We start from the raw sequence: 19,363 nt of genomic DNA, 5'->3' as shown, positions 1-19,363 counted from the left end.
GGCTGAAACGTGTGTCAGTCAAGCTCTAATTCCCGCCCATGTATTCTTTCACTTCCGCGTTTATCTCGCTTGGTCTCATGCTAGTAGAAACTGCCAGAAACTTACCAGTGAGTAAAACACATCGTAATATTGGCAAAAAACTCAATGTACAAACATCTAGATCTGCATAACATTTGTATACGGCAACTAAAGCTGCAATTATAACTTAATGTGGACGTCGATTGGGCATTGTAACGATAAAATCTCAAGTTAGCCTAGTCCGTCATTTGGAGTTCAATGTCCAATTTAGCATAGAATAAAGAAACATTTTCTTTTATCGCCTCAAACTGGTGCGAACATGTCGGAGCAGTCGGATTCCCGCACCAAAACATTAAATTTCAACGTGGGAGTGCTGGGGCATGTTGACAGTGGGAAGACGTCGCTGGCCCGGGCTCTGAGCAGCACCGCATCCACCGCCGCCTTTGACAAGAACCCGCAGTCCAAAGAGCGAGGCATCACCCTGGACCTGGGCTTCTCCTCCTTCACGGTGGAGCTCCCGGAGCAGCTGCAGGAGAGCGCCGGGGAGCGGTACGACAGCCTGCAGTTCACCCTGGTGGACTGTCCGGGGCACGCCTCCCTCATCAGGACCATCATTGGAGGTGAGTGGGGAAATCGGATAAATAGACTAATCGGACAACCCAATAAAGAGCTATGTTTTCTGTGTTCACATGCACAAGATAAATCTGATCATCAAAACTCCTGGTTACACGTGTTGTAATCGAATATTAAAATGATTCTAATTGTATTTGTGTTAATTGGATTTCCAATGTGGTTGGTTTAAAATGTGTTTGAAAATCTCAATGTATAAAATAAATAATTGTCTGACTTAGTCCTAGCCGACCATTAAAATAATCATTAATTGCAGCCCTAACCTAGATAATTAATTACCACTTTATAATAACTACACTTATTCTTGTCTTGGTAAAGCATTCACAAAGACATAAAAGATTTTGAACAAATAGTTTATTAACAAATACTCTCTAACCCTAATTTGAACCCTAACCTTAATTAAGTGGTTACTGACCCTGAATTATGATGAATATACTATATGTTCATCATGAAGTCATTGTTTATGCTTTGTTAAAGAAAATTAAGTTGTAGTTATTAAAAAGTGGTTCCAATATCTGCAGTGTTTGCCATTTTGTCCCTCAAATTGCAATGTTGGCTCTAGTCTCGGTGGGTATGCTTGGGTATAGTAAAAGTTTTTCTATTTTAGGGACATGACATGAATCATATTTTTAAGTAGGATACAATAATACACACTTTAATCTTCTCAGATAAACATTTGCAACTTAGAAACATACTCATTGTGGCACAAACTCACAATTTAACTTTAAAATATGCTCTGATAACACTCTCGGTCCAACATGGGTCAGTATCGTTGAGGGTTTGCATAATAAAATATTTGTTAAAAACTCTCTGATCCATGTTCATGTGTTGACTGCTACTACTGTCCAGTACTTTTGTGAGCAGCTTTGACATTTTTACAAATTGTCTCAAGCATCCCTGCCTGTATCTCATTTATTAGTCTTATTTAACCGTGTGGTCAATATCAGTTTCCAGTGCTTAAACTCTTAAAGGCAGCAGCAGGCGTGCTCCGCAGGTGTAAACGCATCATAAATAAAGCTCTGGATATTCGATCGCTCCCAGAGGTCGGTTGAACACGCTCACAGCCATGACTTCAATTAATTAGCTTCATTCAAAACCTGCTTTAGCTGTCATTTTATATTCTGCAGCACTCTCCTCTCATATATATTTATAATGGCTCTATAAAGACTCTTATACACCCACAGCCAAGTCTCATAAAAGCAGTGGTGCTCATGTAACTGAAGACCCTGATGTCTTCATTTAATCAATAAAAACAATTCAATGAATTAGTATTTCTGTAATGCTCAGTAAATTAATATTAAAATGTGAATTGTCTTTTTTGATGCCGAAAATGAGCAATGAGAATCTTTTATCCAACGTCTTAATTTTGACATATCCAGCAGAGGGCGGTGTTTCTCCATGGCACAATGAGACAGCAGCTCTACACTGCCCTGTCTCAAAACAACATGTGTAATAGGAGTTTATGTTGATTTATTATTCCTTATGATGTGTTGATTTATCATTACAAATAATGAAGGATGTATTGAAATAAAAAAGGGGGAAGGACGATTAATCAACTATAGTTGGCATTATTAAATTAATTTATTTGTAAATGTTCTCTATCAAGAAGCGTCCAGTCGCAGTATTTAAACCTTTTATTTGGTTTATAATGTATTTAAAAAGTCTCAATGTTCAACAGGATAATCGATGACTATTAAAATAATGTTGTGTTAAAAATACAAAACACATACAATTAAAATCACATTTGTTGCTAATCTAATAAAGAATGTGGTGAGATGTTAAAATATAATTGAAATTTTAAAACAAACCAGACAAGTTTGTATTTATTTTTATTGCAGTGGTTGGCATATTTTGGGCCCGTCCCACCTGGAGTGTTCATGTGAGTCCATGGCACATGCTGCGGATTAAGCAGGAAGAAAAGTGCGTGGATCAGAGTTTGTTTTAAACTTCCTCTCGAGTCCCGAGTGAGGAGCTCAGGAAAGAGACACAGCCAAAAGAGGAGCCAGACCCAGAACCCGGAGCAGATCTGGTTACAGACCCTGGTTCAGTCCCGCTGTTGGCTGTGGACCTTTGTGTTGGTTCTTCTTCTTGTTTGGTTGTTTTTGTTGGAGAATTCGGTCTGTTTTGCCGTTTCTCCGACACTGCAGTTGTTTTAAACCGGCCGTGTGACTATGTGTCCAGCTTTTATCACATGCAACGTTTAGGTAATTTAAGATTATGTTGTAGTTGAATTATTTCTGCCATTTTACGGTTTATTTTGGATATGAAAAGCAAAAAACCCTCCAAAATGCTCTTTAATAGAGCTATTACTTATGATTCTTTAAGTAGTAGTAGATCATTTTCTAGTCAATCGATGATTTCTGTTGCACATTGAGCCTTTTTAAAACGTATGGTAACTGAAGCTTCTATTTATAGAATATTTATGTAGAAAGTGTATTATGTATGAAAAGCTGAATTTGATAATTGTATTTTTAACATTCGACTTAGTAATTAGTTTAGTAGTTTAGATTTTAGATTTTGTGATCAAATCCCCTTCTTTATTAGTGTGCAGGGACATCAAGATTATTCGGTTAATCATGATTATTTTTATATATATTTCGTGAATATAATCGTAAGAACTAAAAAATAATAATTGTGACTATTTTAGAAGCAAAATTGATTGGTTTGAATAATCTAAAGTATCTAAATATAAAGTACTTTTTTTGTTTGGCTGTTTTTGTTACATTTACCTTATTTTGTCATTGAAAGAGTTCAATTTCATAAACGGTAAAGTATTAGACGAGATTTCAGTAATTATAGCGAATAATCGTTATTCGCAACATTTTCCCCACAATAATCGTAGCACTAAATGTTGACATCAACGTTTTTCCGCGCCGATTTGATTTGCATTCTTGTGTGCCGCTCAGGCGCTCAGATCATCGATCTGATGATGCTGGTGGTGGACGTGGTGAAGGGTGTTCAGACTCAGACCGCAGAGTGCCTCCTGATCGGCGAGCTCACGTGCCGCCGCATGGTCGTCGTCCTCAACAAGACCGACCTGCTCCCCGAAAACAAGAGGCAGAGCGCCGTCGACAAGATGACCAAGAGGCTGCACAAGACACTGGAAAACACCAGGTTTGGGACTTCTACGTTATGTGAAGACAGAAATGATGAAAGAAATGACTTGTCCACGTTTGAAGAATGTCGAAAGTCCTTCATTACAAAATGCCCACGGAGAACGCAGATAGAGTGGAAAAAAATAGATCTCTGCTGCTTCAAAGTCACACTAAAGACACTAAAACAAAATAAAAAATCATCATAAAGCCTAAAACAATGACTGTAGACTGATTCTTTGGTTGAGTGATAAAAGCTAGACATAAATGTATGAATGGAACGAGTGGACACTAAATCCAAATTTTTAATCCCAGACTAAAACCAGACCAACATCCAAGGAACACATCTTTAAAAGGTCAACTAAATGATCATAACATTTTTGTCGACCTAAACTAGACTAAAATTAAAAGGACTAAACAAAACTCAACAGTTGAGTTAATGAGAGAACAGAATGATGCGTCTTTTAAACTTTATAATTCCCTGGGACATTACATTCTTTGATTGTCGGTCATCGATATGATCATCACCGTTTGACATGTTCTCTCCAGGTTTAAGGACTGCCCTGTGATTGCTGTAGCAGCAAAGCCTGGAGGCCCTGAGGCTCCGGACGCAGAGGAACCACAGGGCGTCGCAGACTTAATCCAGGTACAGGCCCTTCACCGCTGCACCACCATCCAGCCTAAAACTAGAGCTGGGGAAATAACATCGATTTCAATCCCGCATTTCTGTACCGTCTTCAAAATACCTGGAAAAGTGACATGTTGTGAGAGACCTTTTTACTAACTTGATGAAAGAATTTAATACAAAACGTTCAAATCCTCCATCAAACACAATTACCAACGGTGTTTTTAATGTTGTGAGGATTAAAAAAGCGTTGTACTTTTCCAAACTGTTGGCCAATCAATCATAATAATTCATATTTTACTGTGGAGACCAAGCCATTAGGCTTTGTGTTTGTTTGAGTACCGTAATTATTATTTTGAACACAAACCCAAAGTGTACCGGATCTACTTTGCCGTGGAATAGTGTAAAAAATTGCTATCAAATAAAACAATGGAAATAAATTTACAGGGAATGCTAACGTTTTTGAATTTATGTTAAACAATTTCAAAAGTACCACCAAAGAAATTATTTGACTTTCCGAGCACCACTAAATCTAAACTGGGTCTAGAGCTGGACTTTTTCAGGTCCCAACCAGGTCTTAAGTAGGAATATCGCATTGTCACAGTAGTTTTAACTGGTGACTGAAGATTAGAGAATGATTATTATTATTTGGTGAATCAACAATGATGGTGATTTTTCGAATCACAATAAAGTCGTGAGAGCTTTAGAAACAAAGTTAAAAGATTTGAAGTAAATCTAGATGCAATAAAGTAAACAGTGCCTTTATCTGTCCGTTTATGTCACATTAAATTTATTTAAGAATGAGAATACTTTATTGATCCTCAAGGGAAATGAATTGATTGCTGCAGCTCCAATAAATGTCCAAGTCACAATAAAACACAATATTAATCATTTAAAAGCTATAATCAAAGTGTTAAGAGTGTAATTTCATAAAACTGGACACATTACAACACTAGAGCCTGAGTCATTTCTTTGTAGTGTTTTGTGGTGAGACATTGTTGATTCTCCAGTAAACACAGTCAAAGTGTGTATTTTTGTGTGTTGCTTCAGCTCTTGAAGAAGCAGACGTACTTGCCTCAGAGGGACGCGGCCGGAGACCTCCTCATGGCCGTGGACCACTGTTTCTCCATCCGAGGACAGGGCACCGTCATGACTGGTACCATCCTGCAGGGGGCGCTGGCCATCAACGACACCGTGGAGATCCCAGCACTCAAGGTACGTGTGGTTTTCATGTTGTCTCTCATTCAGATGGAGACTGGAGCCAGCTTTGCTGTGTCGTTTATTTCTTAAAAAGGGCCAATGGTGAATCTGATCAATTATATGAGTGACGAGGTCCATTATGCCACAATAACGGCAAGAAATTTGACTAAACTATGATTTCAAATGGTGAGAAAATGGTAAAAACTGTAATTCTGAAAACAACGGTTCATCAGTCTTCTCTCGTGCTAAACCTCCTGGTCCTCTGTTCAAATATATACAATATACAGTAGATACAGTTGAGAATAAACAAAATAGTTTCAATTTTTGTGTGTTAAATAATAAGTCTTATAATACAAATTTAATTTAGCCGTTCCCAAAGTACGCAAAATAATACTTAAGAATATTCTTCACTGATTTAAAGTTGTAAATGTAAGTTGGCTATCTTTTATGACAAGGAGATCGATTCCTTTTGAAGCGAAATCGCAATTTGAATCATAAAGACTGTAAATAATTAATAAACATCCATTGTCCAGTCTTATTATGTAAAAATTTAGCCATCCCTACATATGTGTTCTGAAATGCACTTGATTCTTATTGTAGTTAAGCAGTTATTCAGTTTTCTCTTTGTTCTCTTGGATTAAAGAAATAGAAAGAAAAGAAATGTGCGCTGTGAATTCTGTCTTTGTTTTAAATTGACTTGTAAATACAGTCCCAATACCAAAAAACAAAACAAAACTTGATGAAGACATTTTCCCCCAAATCCCCCAGAGCTCTCCCTCTCACCCAGCAGTGTCTCCACAGAGCGGTCATAACCTTGTATTTACACTCATGTACCATTCCTGAATATATTTGTACAAGGATGGCGGGTTTTCGGATGTTGGGAGGAAGTGGGATGAAGAGAGGCTTGGAGGATGTGTCAGTTTAATGTAAAGGGCTCAGGGTCGAGGCAGAGCAGAGGCGGATAATCAACAACACATGGAAACGTCTGGAGGAGGAGGTGCAGTGACCATCATGTCCTCTGGGTGGCAGCATACGGCAGGACTAAACGTTACCAGACTTCATTTTACTGTGGCACGCTACAGGTTTTATGCATTTTATTCACTTATTTGTTGTTTATGATCTTTATGTGAAGCACTTTGTCTTTTTGTTGTGAAGTAGCGCTCTGAATAACAGTCGATGAAGTGATTGTGTTACTACAGGGCAATAGTAGATTTTTATCTTTGAAAGCGAGTGTTAGACCTTAGAGTTGCATCCCTGACACACATTTGTAAAATAGGTGAAAGTAACACATTATTGTTGTATTGGATTTATTGAAACTGTATCTGACCTGAAAGCGGCATAAGTATTTGTACACCAAACAAGTAACTGTATTTATTTTAATGGATGTATGTTACAGATATTTGGCTTACAATTATGGATTGTTATAGTTGAAATTCAAAAGGACCAGAGTCGGTGACACAGTATACCGCCGATGCGATTGGGGATCTATTAAACAATAAATAAACAACCCTTATGTCAAGATAAGAGAACCTTTATTCATCCCACAATGGGGACAGTTCAAGAACAGCAGTAGAATAAAGACATGCAACATCAAGATAAACAACTTCAAAAAATTGATTTACGTGGAGAAAAAAATTGAAAACCCAGAAAATATTCTCAGTATGACCAGTAAAAAGAACATATGGAAGTCACAGAAGTCAATTTTGAAACCCACTTTTGAACACCTCTGCACTGGTCCTTCACGTCAAAGGAATCAAATCAAATGACGTAAGTTAATTTATACAAGGTCTTATCTCGAACACACCAGTTGAAGCTGCCACACTGAATCCTGAAGCAGTTACACACGCTGCTAATAGCTGCTGTCAAAAATGGTTGGAAATTTGAGTGGTAAAAAGTGTGTGTCCGGTGAAGGTGAATATACTTTAATAACAAGGAGAGCTCTGGGTAATGTCGAGAGGAGGGGGTAGGGCGAGATTGATATTATTGCAATCAATTATTAAATCAAAATGTCAAAACAAAATTCAGATTTTGGTCAATAAAGTGTCTTATCTGTTAATATTCTTTGTATAGAAACCTTCAGTTACCATATTTCAACCATTATTTGGTTAAACGTTTTTGTCTCCACAGAAACAGCATTAATAGTTTGACTAGTCGACTAAGTTGTTGTCTTTACATTTCTATAATTCTGCCATTGATGATGAGAACGTGCGTCTTGTGTGTTTCAGGTGACTAAGAAGGTGAAGTCCATCCAGATGTTCCGTAAGCCCGTCTCCATGGCAATGCAGGGCGACCGTGTGGGGGTGTGTGTGACCCAGTTTGACCCTAAGCTCCTGGAGCGGGGTGTTGCGTGCACCCCTGGGTCCCTCCGCACCCTTTACGCCGCCGTCATCTCCGTTCGAAAGATCGGCTACTTCAAGGGCGCTCTGTTCACTCGGGCCAAATTTCACATCACCGTCGGACACGAAACTGTAATGGCAAAAGTGTCGTTCTTTGGGCTGCCACCGAGCTCAACGAACTCAAATCCTCCAGAGCCACATTCATTAGAAACACCTTTTAATTTTGATAGAGAGTATTTCTACCAAGAGGAATATGTAAGTGGTCAAAAAGAGGGCAGCGCTGGGCCGGAGCCGGAGCAGTGGGCGCTGTTGGAGTTCGAGAGGCCGGTCACGTGTCCCTCGTTCTGCCTCGTGATCGGGTCAAAGCTGGACACAGACATTCATGCTAACACGTGCCGCTTGGCCTTCCAGGGACGACTGCTGCAAGGATTTGAGGATAAAAACTACACAGAAACAGGGCTGCCCAAACTCAGGATCTACAAGACCAAACAGAAGGAGGGGCAAGTGGAGAGGGTAAGTCAGACCACACTTTGCTTGTTCAAACCGTGGAAGTAAAGGATCTGGAAGATGAATCGATGACTCCGTCTTATTGGTTTGAATGGCTTGTGCTCATTGGTGCATGATGCCAAAAAATATGTTTTCTTCCACATTTTTTTACAACACGATCATTTCTGACCAATCAGTGCGATGGCAGCTTGTGCAGCGCTAGCACAGGGTCATAGCGAGGCTAGGATCAATCTTACAAAGCTTTTAGATGCTTTGAGAATTTAGATTTTTTTTCTTTAAAAGTTCCTGTTGTGAAAATAGAGAGGAATCTCTTAAAGAGTCGACCTTTGGGAAAGCTGTAGGTGTCCTGTAACACGACCAGTTTGACACGACAACAGTTCATGGGCGCTCAAATGGCCCAAGCTGCAGAACTGCTGAGTGGCCACTAATCAAACTCGCTTCAAGACAGAAGCCTGTCTTACCCAGTTTATATTATAGCCCCATGGCTTTATTTGGCTTTGTTTGTATTTTGCTGCTGTCTTTGTAAATCAAGATATGAACAATAATAACTGACTAATCCGGCTCGCGTTTGTACCAGGTTTGATTGACAGCTAGCACAGCTCGTTGCTATGCAAGTACTTTCTACAACCTTGCTCCCAATTGCCATGAAACACGAACTTGGATTTCCACCTTAGCCGCTCCACGTTAGCCGCTCCACGTTAGCCGCTCCACGTTAGCCGCTCCACGTTAGCCGCTCCACCATAGCCGCTCCACATTAGCCACTCCACATTAGCTGCTACGCAGTAACTGCTAGCCAGGATTGGCTTCAGTTGTTTGGAGCCAGACAGTATGACATCACAGCTTTCCATAGTCACCTTAACACGTAAAAACTAATCAAAACTATAAAATCACTATTTGTGACGATTTTAGAACAAAAAAAGTAATTACAATTTAAAACATATTCTAAAAATGTAATGTTTTACATCAGCTTACGTTTTTTTCCCCCATAAAGATGGCCACAAACTAGTGCGTAATCTGAATCTCTAGAACTATTTGAATGAAATTGAATGAAGGGTTTCACTTTTTTGTCAATAATTGTGAATGATCATAAAATCTTTAAGATAAGCCTTTATTTGTCCACACAATGGGGACAAATAAAGGCTTCTGTTCTGTTCTTCTCACTTTAACATAATATTTGTAACGCAAACATTTTATTTTTTGATATCCCTAATTATCACAATACAGACTTTTGTAATTACAACGGTTGGTTCACCTCACCTTTTTGTTGACCTGTAGATTTCTCTTTGCCCCACGTTCGTTCTTCTCTGGATGTTTCTCATTTCTGGTGGCAGTCGGAGCGTGCCTCAGACAGAGCCCCTATTGTATTTTCATAAACACACACGCACTCACAAACAGGCTGCATCAGAGGCGAACCGCCGAGAAGAGCTCTTCAAGATCAGGCCGGGCTGAGGTGGTCTGTGGTTTGGTGGGTGCACAAGGGAAGGATTGATCAGAATCAGTTTATTGTCATTGTCAATGAACCAAATTCACAAACTAGAGACTTGCTTTGGCATTAAGGTGCAAAATACAACAATGTATAATAATAGTAGCAAAATATGTATTTTTAAAATGGCATTCATAAAGTTTAGAAATTACCAATAAAATAAAATAGGCTTGTTCTGAATATAATATATTCAGTGTATATTATACACAATTTTACAGTTGGTCAGAATTGTGCAAAATTTAACAGTGCAATGAATGGTTATTGGTTTGAATAATTGTTATAGTGGTGTTAAGTGTTCATGAGTCCAACAGCAGAGGGAAAGAAACTGTTCTTGTGGCGGGAGGTTCTGGTCCGGATGGACCGTAGCCTCCTGCCTGAGGGGACTGGCTCAAATAGTCCGTGTCCAGAGTGAGTGTCATCCGACCTGCTCGTCCCAGAGCCCTGGAGATGTACAGGTCCTGCAGAGATGGAAGTCCGCAGCCGTTCACCTTCTCAGCAGAGCGCACAATGCGCTGTAGTCTCAGTTTGTCTCTGGCTGTGGCTCCAGCGTACCACATGGTGATGGAGGAGGTGAGGACGGACTCAATGATGGCCGTGTAGACCTGCACCATCCTCTCCGCTGGCAGCTTGGCCCAGCCTCTGCATTTTCAACTGGGCCTTCTTGCTGAGGGAGCTGATGTTGGGCTCACACTTGAAGTGGGATGGGTGCAGATGTTGAGTGCACATGACTGGTGCGTGATGGTGTGGAGGCCGGGTGCGTGATGGTGTGGAGGCCGGGTGCGTGATGGTGTGGAGGCCGGGTGCGTGATGGTGTGGAGGCCGGGTGCGTGATGGTGTGGAGGCCGGGTGCGTGATGGTGTGGAGGCCGGGTGCGTGATGGTGTGGAGGCCGGGTGCGTGATGGTGTGGAGGCCGGGTGCGTGATGGTGTGGAGGCCGGGTGCGTGATGGTGTGGAGGCCGGGTGCGTGATGGTGTGGAGGCCGGGTGCGTGATGGTGTGGAGGCCGGGTGCGTGATGGTGTGGAGGCCGGGTGCGTGATGGTGTGGAGGCCGGGTGCGTGATCGTGTGGAGGCCGGGTGCATGATCGTGTGGAGAGAAGCCGGGTGCGTGATCGTGTGGAGGCCGGGTGCGTGATCGTGTGGAGGCCGGGTGCATGATCGTGTGGAGAGAAGCCGGGTGCGTGATCGTGTGGAGGCCGGGTGCATGATCGTGTGGAGGCCGGGTGCATGATCGTGTGGAGGCCGGGTGCGTGATCATGTGGAGGCCGGGTGCGTGATCATGTGGAGGCCGGGTGCGTGATGGTGTGGAGGCCGGGTGCGTGATGGTGTGGAGGCCGGGTGCGTGATGGTGTGGAGGCCGGGTGCGTGATGGTGTGGAGGCCGGGTGCATGATCGTGTGGAGGCCGGGTGCGTGATCGTGTGGAGGCCGGGTGCGTGATCATGTGGAGGCCGGGTGCGTGATCATGTGGAGGCCGGGTGCGTGATGGTGTGGAGGCCGGGTGCGTGATGGTGTGGAGGCCGGGTGCGTGATGGTGTGGAGGCCGGGTGCGTGATGGTGTGGAGGCCGGGTGCGTGATGGTGTGGAGGCCGGGTGCGTGATGGTGTGGAGGCCGGGTGCGTGATGGTGTGGAGGCCGGGTGCATGATCGTGTGGAGAGAAGCCGGGTGCGTGATCGTGTGGAGGCCGGGTGCATGATCGTGTGGAGGCCGGGTGCATGATCGTGTGGAGGCCGGGTGCGTGATCATGTGGAGGCCGGGTGCGTGATCATGTGGAGGCCGGGCGCATGATCGTGTGGAGGCTGTGTGCAGTGCGTTTTGAAGGCTGGGTGCGTGGGTGGCCCTCCTGACGCCACTGTCCCGTCTCCCGGACACAGGCTGGCGCTGTTTGGACACACCTGACTGCCACTGGAATTATAACATGTAGTACAAGATCAGGAAGTATGCAAAATATGTACTGAACCAGGAGTGCTGCCTCTGCTATGTCTATTGTGTAACTAAAACGATCGTCAGCAAATTCACATGCTTGGATGTACTTGCTGTCTGCCGCTGTACTACTACTAGCACAGTAAACTATTTTGACTACGGCTACTTCAAATGTAGGGCTGAATGCAACTGCATGAAAAAAAGAAGTAGTACTTGTGTAAGGGTTTCTTGTTACCTCTTTACCTGTGTCCACATTCACCTCACAATTTGTCTAATTCTTCCTCATTTAATGTTTTGGTTATGCCTTAAACCTTTACCTGATCAGCTTTTCATCGTGGGGAACATTTAACAGTATGTTTTGACTGGAATTAATTATCTCAACGGCAGAAAAAAAAGACTTCTTTTACAATTACAAAATAATAACGTTTGAGATTTTTTGGTTTGACTTTGTTATTCTAAATATAGATAATTGAGTTGATAAACTTTGATTTGCTTCACATTTCTTTACTTCTGTGCTGTAAGAAGTAAACTTTACTCAAATAGAAGTTTAAAAAGCCCTTTTTGTTCAATTGTATTTTAATTATGGACAAATTTATCTATTTTAGCCCATAATATGACAATGAAATCTGTGGCGCCTCTTTAATATTCATGCCATCATCAAAATAATGCAGTATTTTCAAATGTGTGTGATTGTATTTGCTACCCTACACCAGAATTTCTTCTTTTGAGCAAATAATATATGATTTCCTGCATTCTGGTGCATTTTATATTAATATTTATAACTCTCCATCCTACAAATAATCTTGGTCTTCCTTTGAAACACAAGCAGGGGATTTGCTCAAACTAGATTGCATGGTAAAAAAGTGCAAACTGTTTTATTGTTAGGAAGCCCCAGAGTTTCTCTGCTAAATAAAGAAAATACCCTTTGGTATGCTGCACACTGTAAAATACAAGCTTAATAAATAACACGGAGCCTAATAGATTAATTTTTTCCCTATACTTCCCTTCAAAGACGAGAGGCTTCAAAGAGCCGCATGTGGCTCTTGAGACAGTGGTGGCAGAACTCATGACTAATGGAATATTTTTGGAGTTTGAACAGAAAATATTAAAATATTTAGGGGAATCTTTTATTTTTTGCATCTCTACCGTAGCTGTTAAAACCCAATCTTAATGATACAAATCACCTTTAACACTGTACTTGTATAATCAGAATAATGACATACTTACATACATACGTAGCATGACTTTGCACCCTTGTGTGGTGTCACCGTCAGGTTAAAGGTGAAGTGTGTGTGAACTAGCTTCCTGCCGTTAGCGCTCGGGGCTGTTGACAGCTCGGCCTCAGCAGCAGAACAGTGAGTGCTGGGGTCATTATCTGGCCGTGTGATGCCACCAGAACGGGACGCTTATGTTCTGAGGATTCCTGACGCTAAAGGACACACATAACTGGCATTGTTAAGATGTTCGTCAGCCTTGTGTATTTCCCTGCATTTGTGTGTATCGCCGCATCGGTCACGGTCGCAGCAGGGTCAAATGTTCAGTCATGAATGAGGACGCGGGTGACTCGGAGACAGAGCGGTGCCCTCGCTGTTATCAGATTAGCAGCGGGTTAGTGATGGATGATAAGCAAGAAATACAAACAAATGTGGCATAAAATGTGCAGGAGGTTGAAAGACGGTTGAGAGACAGACAGGCGACAGGGCTAACAGAATGTGACCGACTCAGAGCTGAAAAACACAAGGTTTCACATAAGAGAGGAGAGATAGGAATTATTGTCTCACGTTCTGACATTTACAGCAAGTACACATTTCTGTTCTGACTCCAAAGTCTGTCACAATAACACATTTTGAGGTGTGATGTATCGCGGAGATTGAAACTAGCGCTGATGAAGATGAATCACTATCAAATTGCAATTGGCAAATCACAAAAAACTTGTTGATCACATAGGAACTGCAATTAATGAACAGCACAATAAAACACTTAAGTAGTTAGAGTTTATAATGAGACATAGAAGTTACTGATCCCACCTCTGACTTGAAAAAAATGCCCTGTAACTTGTGAACTGGGAGCTGGTCGAGGGACTCTCACTTCACTCACAAGATCAACTGTGACATATTTTAACAATGATAATAACCACAAATATAATTTTGAGTGGTTAACCACCACATAAACAATGTAAATGTAACAGGACTAATGTGATGGTACTTCCTGGTTCTAGTCGGGACCCGAGCAGCAGCGTTCTGGATGTTCTGCAGCTGTTTTACAGCTCGTTTGGAGTGAGCAGCCGTTACAGTAGTCCAATCTACTGGAGACAAACACATGGATAAGTCTCTCCAAGTCTGGTTTAGACGCTATACTTTTGGTTTTGGCAATGTTTTTTAGATGGATTTGACTTGGCTGTTAAAATTCAAATCCGAGTCCATTCTCTGGCGACTCTGAAGGTGACCGCTAACACTTTCTGTGGGCCAAAGACCATGATTTCAGTCTTGTCTGAGTTCAGCTGTAGAAAGTTGTTTTGCATCCACACACTGATCTGTTGGATGCAGTGACAGAGTGAATCCACTGGTCCATATTCACCTGCCGTCAGTGAGACATGGATCTGAGTGTCGTCTGCATCTTTGTGATAGGACACATTTTTGCTGCATAGAGGTTGAACAGAAGAGGTCCCAGGATTGACCCTTGGGGCACCCGACAGGTCAGGAGCATCTGAGACCTAATCTCAACAAAGTACTTCCTGTATAGTCGAATTGCAGGTTTGATACATAAAATAACAGATAAAATATCTGTTTTTAGAAGACAGTACTAGTGTTGCATTGTTTTTCTTTTATTGTAGGTTAAGTTTGGACACACGTTCTCTGTATATTGTAGTTTTGGCTTGAAAAGGCCGAACTAATTGCTATCGGCCCCTATCTTGCACAATGAGTCAGTTTGTTTATTGTCTTTTTTGGATAATATTTGCTTCTTCAAACTCCTATTTATTGTTACGACGTGTATTTATTTATCAAGGCTTATCCTCTTGTAGATAACGGCACATGCAAGAATGCCTCATGTTCCCGTGTTTGCCCAGGTCACAGACGACTACACAGTAATCGGCCGCAGCCTGTTTAAGAAGGAGACCAACCTGCAGCTGTTCGTGGGGTTAAAGGTCACGCTGTCGACGGGGGAGACCGGCGTCATCGAGGGCGGCTTCGGGCAGAGCGGCAAGTTCAAGATCCGAATACAAGGTAAACTCAGACCTGAGTGAAAGACGGGAAAACGCTACACAGAAAATACATGTCCAGATTAGGCATGTGACTTCACAACATTTAGTTTAAGCAGTGAAACTAAACATGTCAAAACTTGCTGCAGTCTAACAACAAATGTAAACGTCTATAACGCTGCGTAATAGTTTGGGTTTTTTCTGATATCTGATGTCTGTGTAGTTGAAATTAACTGGGGAGAGTGTCCTTTACATTGAGTTTTGGGCTAGAGAGATAGTGGGTTCTGTTGCCATGGCAATTGTGGCGGCCATCTTGCAAGTGGAGAGACAGCAAAAAAAGTTAAAACGGGGCGAGAAAATTCCTAGATTAAAGTTTAAATTAACATAATGGTATATTTGCGCTCCTAATGAAGTAGAGAACTATCTGTCTGTCAGGACTTTGTTTTTCTGAATCATAAAACAAATATTCAGCCTAAAAAATAGTGCGCTGGTCTATATTTTATGCAGAATTAAACTATGTCTGTGTGTCACTAACACGGACACAAGCATTGATCATTATTCTGTTTATTTCATGACCATTACTGCAAAGGGAAAGAAATCCCGCACACTGTCAAACTTGCTAAATAAAAGTTTAATAGTAAAGAGGCAACGTTTCGGCGTCTAGGCCTTCGTCAGGCAAAAATATATATAAAATATATATATATTATTTATACAGATCTCATCATTGACTCGTCCATGAAGGAATCTGTCTGCTCCATCTCTCTTTCTCCATCTCTCCTCTCTTCCTCCATACCCATCTTTACCTCCCCTCTCGCTCTCTCCACCTCCTCTTCCTCTGTCTCGTTCTTTCTTTTCTCCCGCTCTCTCTTGTTATTCTTTCTGTCACTTTCTCTCTTTCATTTCTCTTTCCGTTGACTCTTGTCTCTCTCTCTCTCTTCCCCTCTCTCTCTCTCTCTCTCTCTTCCTCTCTCTCTCTCTCTCTCTCTCTCTCTCTCTTCCCCTCTCTCTCTCTCTCTCTCTCTCTTTCTTTCTTTCTTTCTTTCTTTCTCTCTTTCTCTCTCTCTCTCTCTCTCTCTCTCTCTCTCTCTCTCTCTCTCTCTCTCTCTCTCTCTCTCTCTCTCTCTCTCTCTCTCTCTCTCTCTCTCTCTCTCTCTCTCTCTCTCTCTCTCTCTCTCTCTCTCTCTCTCTCTCTCTCTCTCTCTCTCTCTTTCCCCCTCTTTCTCTCTCTCTCCCTCTCTCTTTCCCCCTCTTTCTCTCCCCCTCTCTCCCTGTCTGACAGTGGTCAGGATGTGGTCAGATTAGGCCCGGGGTCTCGCTCCACATTCCCAGGATTCCTTCGGGAATGGCCCTTGTTCCAGGGGAAGTCTGTGCTGTTTATTTTACCTTCTGTTGCTCCAAACCCACCGCTCTGCTCCAGGAGGGACGAGAAAACAAAAACATTTAGAAACAGAACCTACATCCTCTTCTTACATTCAACAGGCTTTTTTTTGCATCTTCTCAATAACAATTACGATATTGTCACAAAGCATCAGTAATGTGGTAAAATGTGGCTGTAAATGCTTTGGTTGAGGTGCAGAAATATCACTTTATTCCCTTGTTCGGGAGCTTACACTAGATGTTTCTGTCTCTTTTGGAGGTAATTTTCAACAATTGTGATATCATTCATTTTTGCCATACTGTATATCTAACTGCTTCTGTAGGTTTTGTGGGCCATGCAGGGAATGGGGTGAAGAGCTTGCCTGACCAGCCATTCCCAACACGTTTAGAGCAGAGACAGAACCAATCACATAAACCCAGAAGTGACGCAAAAAACGCGACGCGCTTAACCGGATATTGCGTAGCCCATGTCAACAAGGCGTGTTCCGCGTTATCCGTCCCCGAACGCAGAAAATGTCTCCTGAATTGCGATGACACCCTTCGCATAACCGCATCTAACGCACGGTCATCATGGCAAGTAGAGCAGACTTTCCTGATGTTCAAAACCGAAGCGTCAACACTCGGTCACGAGCCGGGTCCGCCATCTTGAATGTTTTGGAACGGGGGTGAAAAGCTGCTTCCGTATCCTCAGTGTGACGCGTTAAAACCTCCGCCTGGGATTGGATAGGTAAATGGATTACCGACGACTTCAATGGCTCTGACTCGGATTCCAGACCCTTATGCATTCGAACAGAATATATTACCGGTACTCTGCTTGGTAGTTAAGTCCATGTGGTGAATATTTATCAGAGTTTACATAAGTCATGTCACAGTTTGTGAAGAAAATTTGACAAATAAAGGATGAAAATTACAGGAAGTAGGGCTCAGTCCCTCTGTGATGTCATCAACATGCGCCAAAAGTGCTGAGGCAATTTCCAAACAACTGACGCAATTTTTTGACAGTTTGCACGATCATTTAACAAAATAAAGATGTTATCAGTTAATATTCATTGTCAAATCATAATATTGTGTAATTTAAATGGATTTTGGCCCTTGTTTAGAATATGGTTGCTAGGTAACAGTTGTGGAATTACCTCTGCTGCTCATATCCAACCAGGAAGTAACTTTATAAACTTGGGGATAAACTAGCAAAATGTTTTGTAAAATCTTTAATATAATCTTGTTACGTTATTTTTTGGTATACAGTACGTCTTGTTTTTATAAATATATTGTATTTTATTGCGGAATTTAAGTCATTCGTGACACAAAACACATTTTACTCGAGATGAAGATTCAATCACTTTAATTGTCAGGTCTTTTTAATGGAGCCAGTCTTCTGTAGCTTAGACTTATCAGGAAGACAATTTCTGTGACAATTTTTAAATAAATGTCGCAAATTTAAATGTCTATCATTAATGTTCTGGAAAATAATAATTCAAAGCCACTTCATGATCAATCTATATGAGAAAAAGAAATGTATATACATTTTGTCATATCGTCAAGCTCTAATTTGTGATTTTAAAAATATTTTTCATACCCAATTTTGCATATTTTTTAATATTCAAACTGGAGAATACAGGCTCGCTGCTGGTTTTGGTGCTATTCAGTGCGTTGTTAATGCTTTCTTGAATTTCAGAATATTCGCTTCAATTTGAATTCACATTTTAAACAGTCCGACCATCGTCTTAAAACGCTGCTGTACTTGTCCCTGGAGTTTTGAACTATTGTGTTCAGTGGTTGTGCGCGTGTACATGCAGCTCTCGTTTAGATTGTCGATAACTTGATGAGTCTTTCTGCCGTTAACCAAAACAACCCTCACAGTAACTGCACAGATAAGAGGAAAGAACGGAGGCGCCGCCGCGTACGTGAGCCCGTCAGACGCAGCAAAAACACTCAAAACACTCACAGTTCCTCCTGTGTATGAAACGTCACGAAGAAATGCTGCAGGATTCTCTCCATCCAACAAGACGACATTGACAATAAACAAATATTAGTGTGTTATATTTGTGTTATTGCTGAAAAAGGTTGCGGTGAAAACAAATGCGTGTGAGTGCTTTCTAGTTATAAAATTGCTGAAATAAACTTGTTGCTTGTGCTCATTGAAAGTGTGTATAGTTTAAGTTGTGTAACTGTGTAACTGTACTAAATTGTATAATTGTACCAAGAAATGGTCGCCATGTTTCCTAATGTAATTAGACAAAAAGTAATTAACTTTAAAGCAGGCTTTCAAATATCTCGTAAAAGTATTAAAATTACAACAAACTAAATATAACACAATAAAGTACTTTTTTTTTTAATTATAGGGTTAGGGTTATTTTTTTAAAGTTGATTTTAGTATTGTTTTATTTTGTCTGTATACTTTATTTTTGTTTATTTATTTTACACATTTTGACTAATAAACCACTTAAATATTGCAGAAATGTCCAATATCGTGCTGCACTAATTTCAAGTGTTCTGTTAAAGTTGTTAAAGGTAAAAACAATTTGAACAAATTAATTACAGCAAAGTCTTGTCTATAAATTAATAAATCCAATGTTTTTTTTTAAAAACAATAATTCATTTTAAATGCTCTTTTAAACAAACTTCTTGCTTATTTTTTTTTTTACTTTGACTATTTATTGTTTGAACATAAAACAACAAAAACATGCATAAAACAAAACTATGACCTATGATAATAGTGTGTGTGTGTGTGTGCGTGTGCGTGTGCGTGTGCGTGTGCGTGTGCGTGTGCGCGTGCGCGTGCGCGCGCTAACGGGCGCTAACGGGCGCTAACGCTTTACATCATTCAAAAAACTGACCTATAAAACAAGTGGTGTCATTGTTAATCATCAAGAATAAATCTGGAATGCTAAGATAACTTGTCCTAACTACATTTCATTTTCAGTTGATTCTAAGCAGCCATAAAGTTATTATACATATATATTATTTGGCAAATG

General features: G+C 41.1%; 1 protein-coding gene across 1 annotated transcript; it reads left to right on the top strand.

Annotated features, from left to right (window-relative positions):
* Positions 1–69: 69 nt before the first annotated feature.
* Positions 70–15,076, top strand: eefsec (eukaryotic elongation factor, selenocysteine-tRNA-specific). The gene is made up of 6 exons (XM_072459738.1): positions 70–638; positions 3,555–3,762; positions 4,290–4,386; positions 5,416–5,580; positions 7,791–8,414; positions 14,880–15,076. Exons 1-6 carry the CDS (start codon positions 338–340, stop codon positions 15,054–15,056), a joined length of 1,572 nt encoding a protein of 523 aa, XP_072315839.1. The 5' UTR covers positions 70–337; the 3' UTR covers positions 15,057–15,076.
* The last annotated feature ends 4,287 nt before the right edge of the window (positions 15,077–19,363 follow it).

This window comes from Eucyclogobius newberryi, unplaced genomic scaffold, assembly GCF_026437365.1.
Source record: "Eucyclogobius newberryi isolate DKJ021-1_F unplaced genomic scaffold, fEucNew1.0.hap1 SCAF_266, whole genome shotgun sequence".
Lineage (NCBI taxonomy): Eukaryota > Metazoa > Chordata > Actinopteri > Gobiiformes > Gobiidae > Eucyclogobius > Eucyclogobius newberryi.
Note: the sequence above shows the minus strand (reverse complement) of the source record. Positions and strands in the feature narration are given on the sequence as shown.

What these genes read in the sequence shown, in the direction of transcription:
- eefsec (XM_072459738.1), top strand. Translation starts at nt 338, where the DNA reads ATGTCGGAGCAGTCGGATTCCCGCACCAAAACATTAAATTTCAACGTG. An exon ending in CATCAGGACCATCATTGGAG is followed by an intron (nt 639 to 3,554) that starts GTGAGTGGGGAA and finishes TGTGCCGCTCAG; the next exon opens with GCGCTCAGATCATCGATCTG. An exon ending in TGGAGATCCCAGCACTCAAG is followed by an intron (nt 5,581 to 7,790) that starts GTACGTGTGGTT and finishes TGTGTGTTTCAG; the next exon opens with GTGACTAAGAAGGTGAAGTC.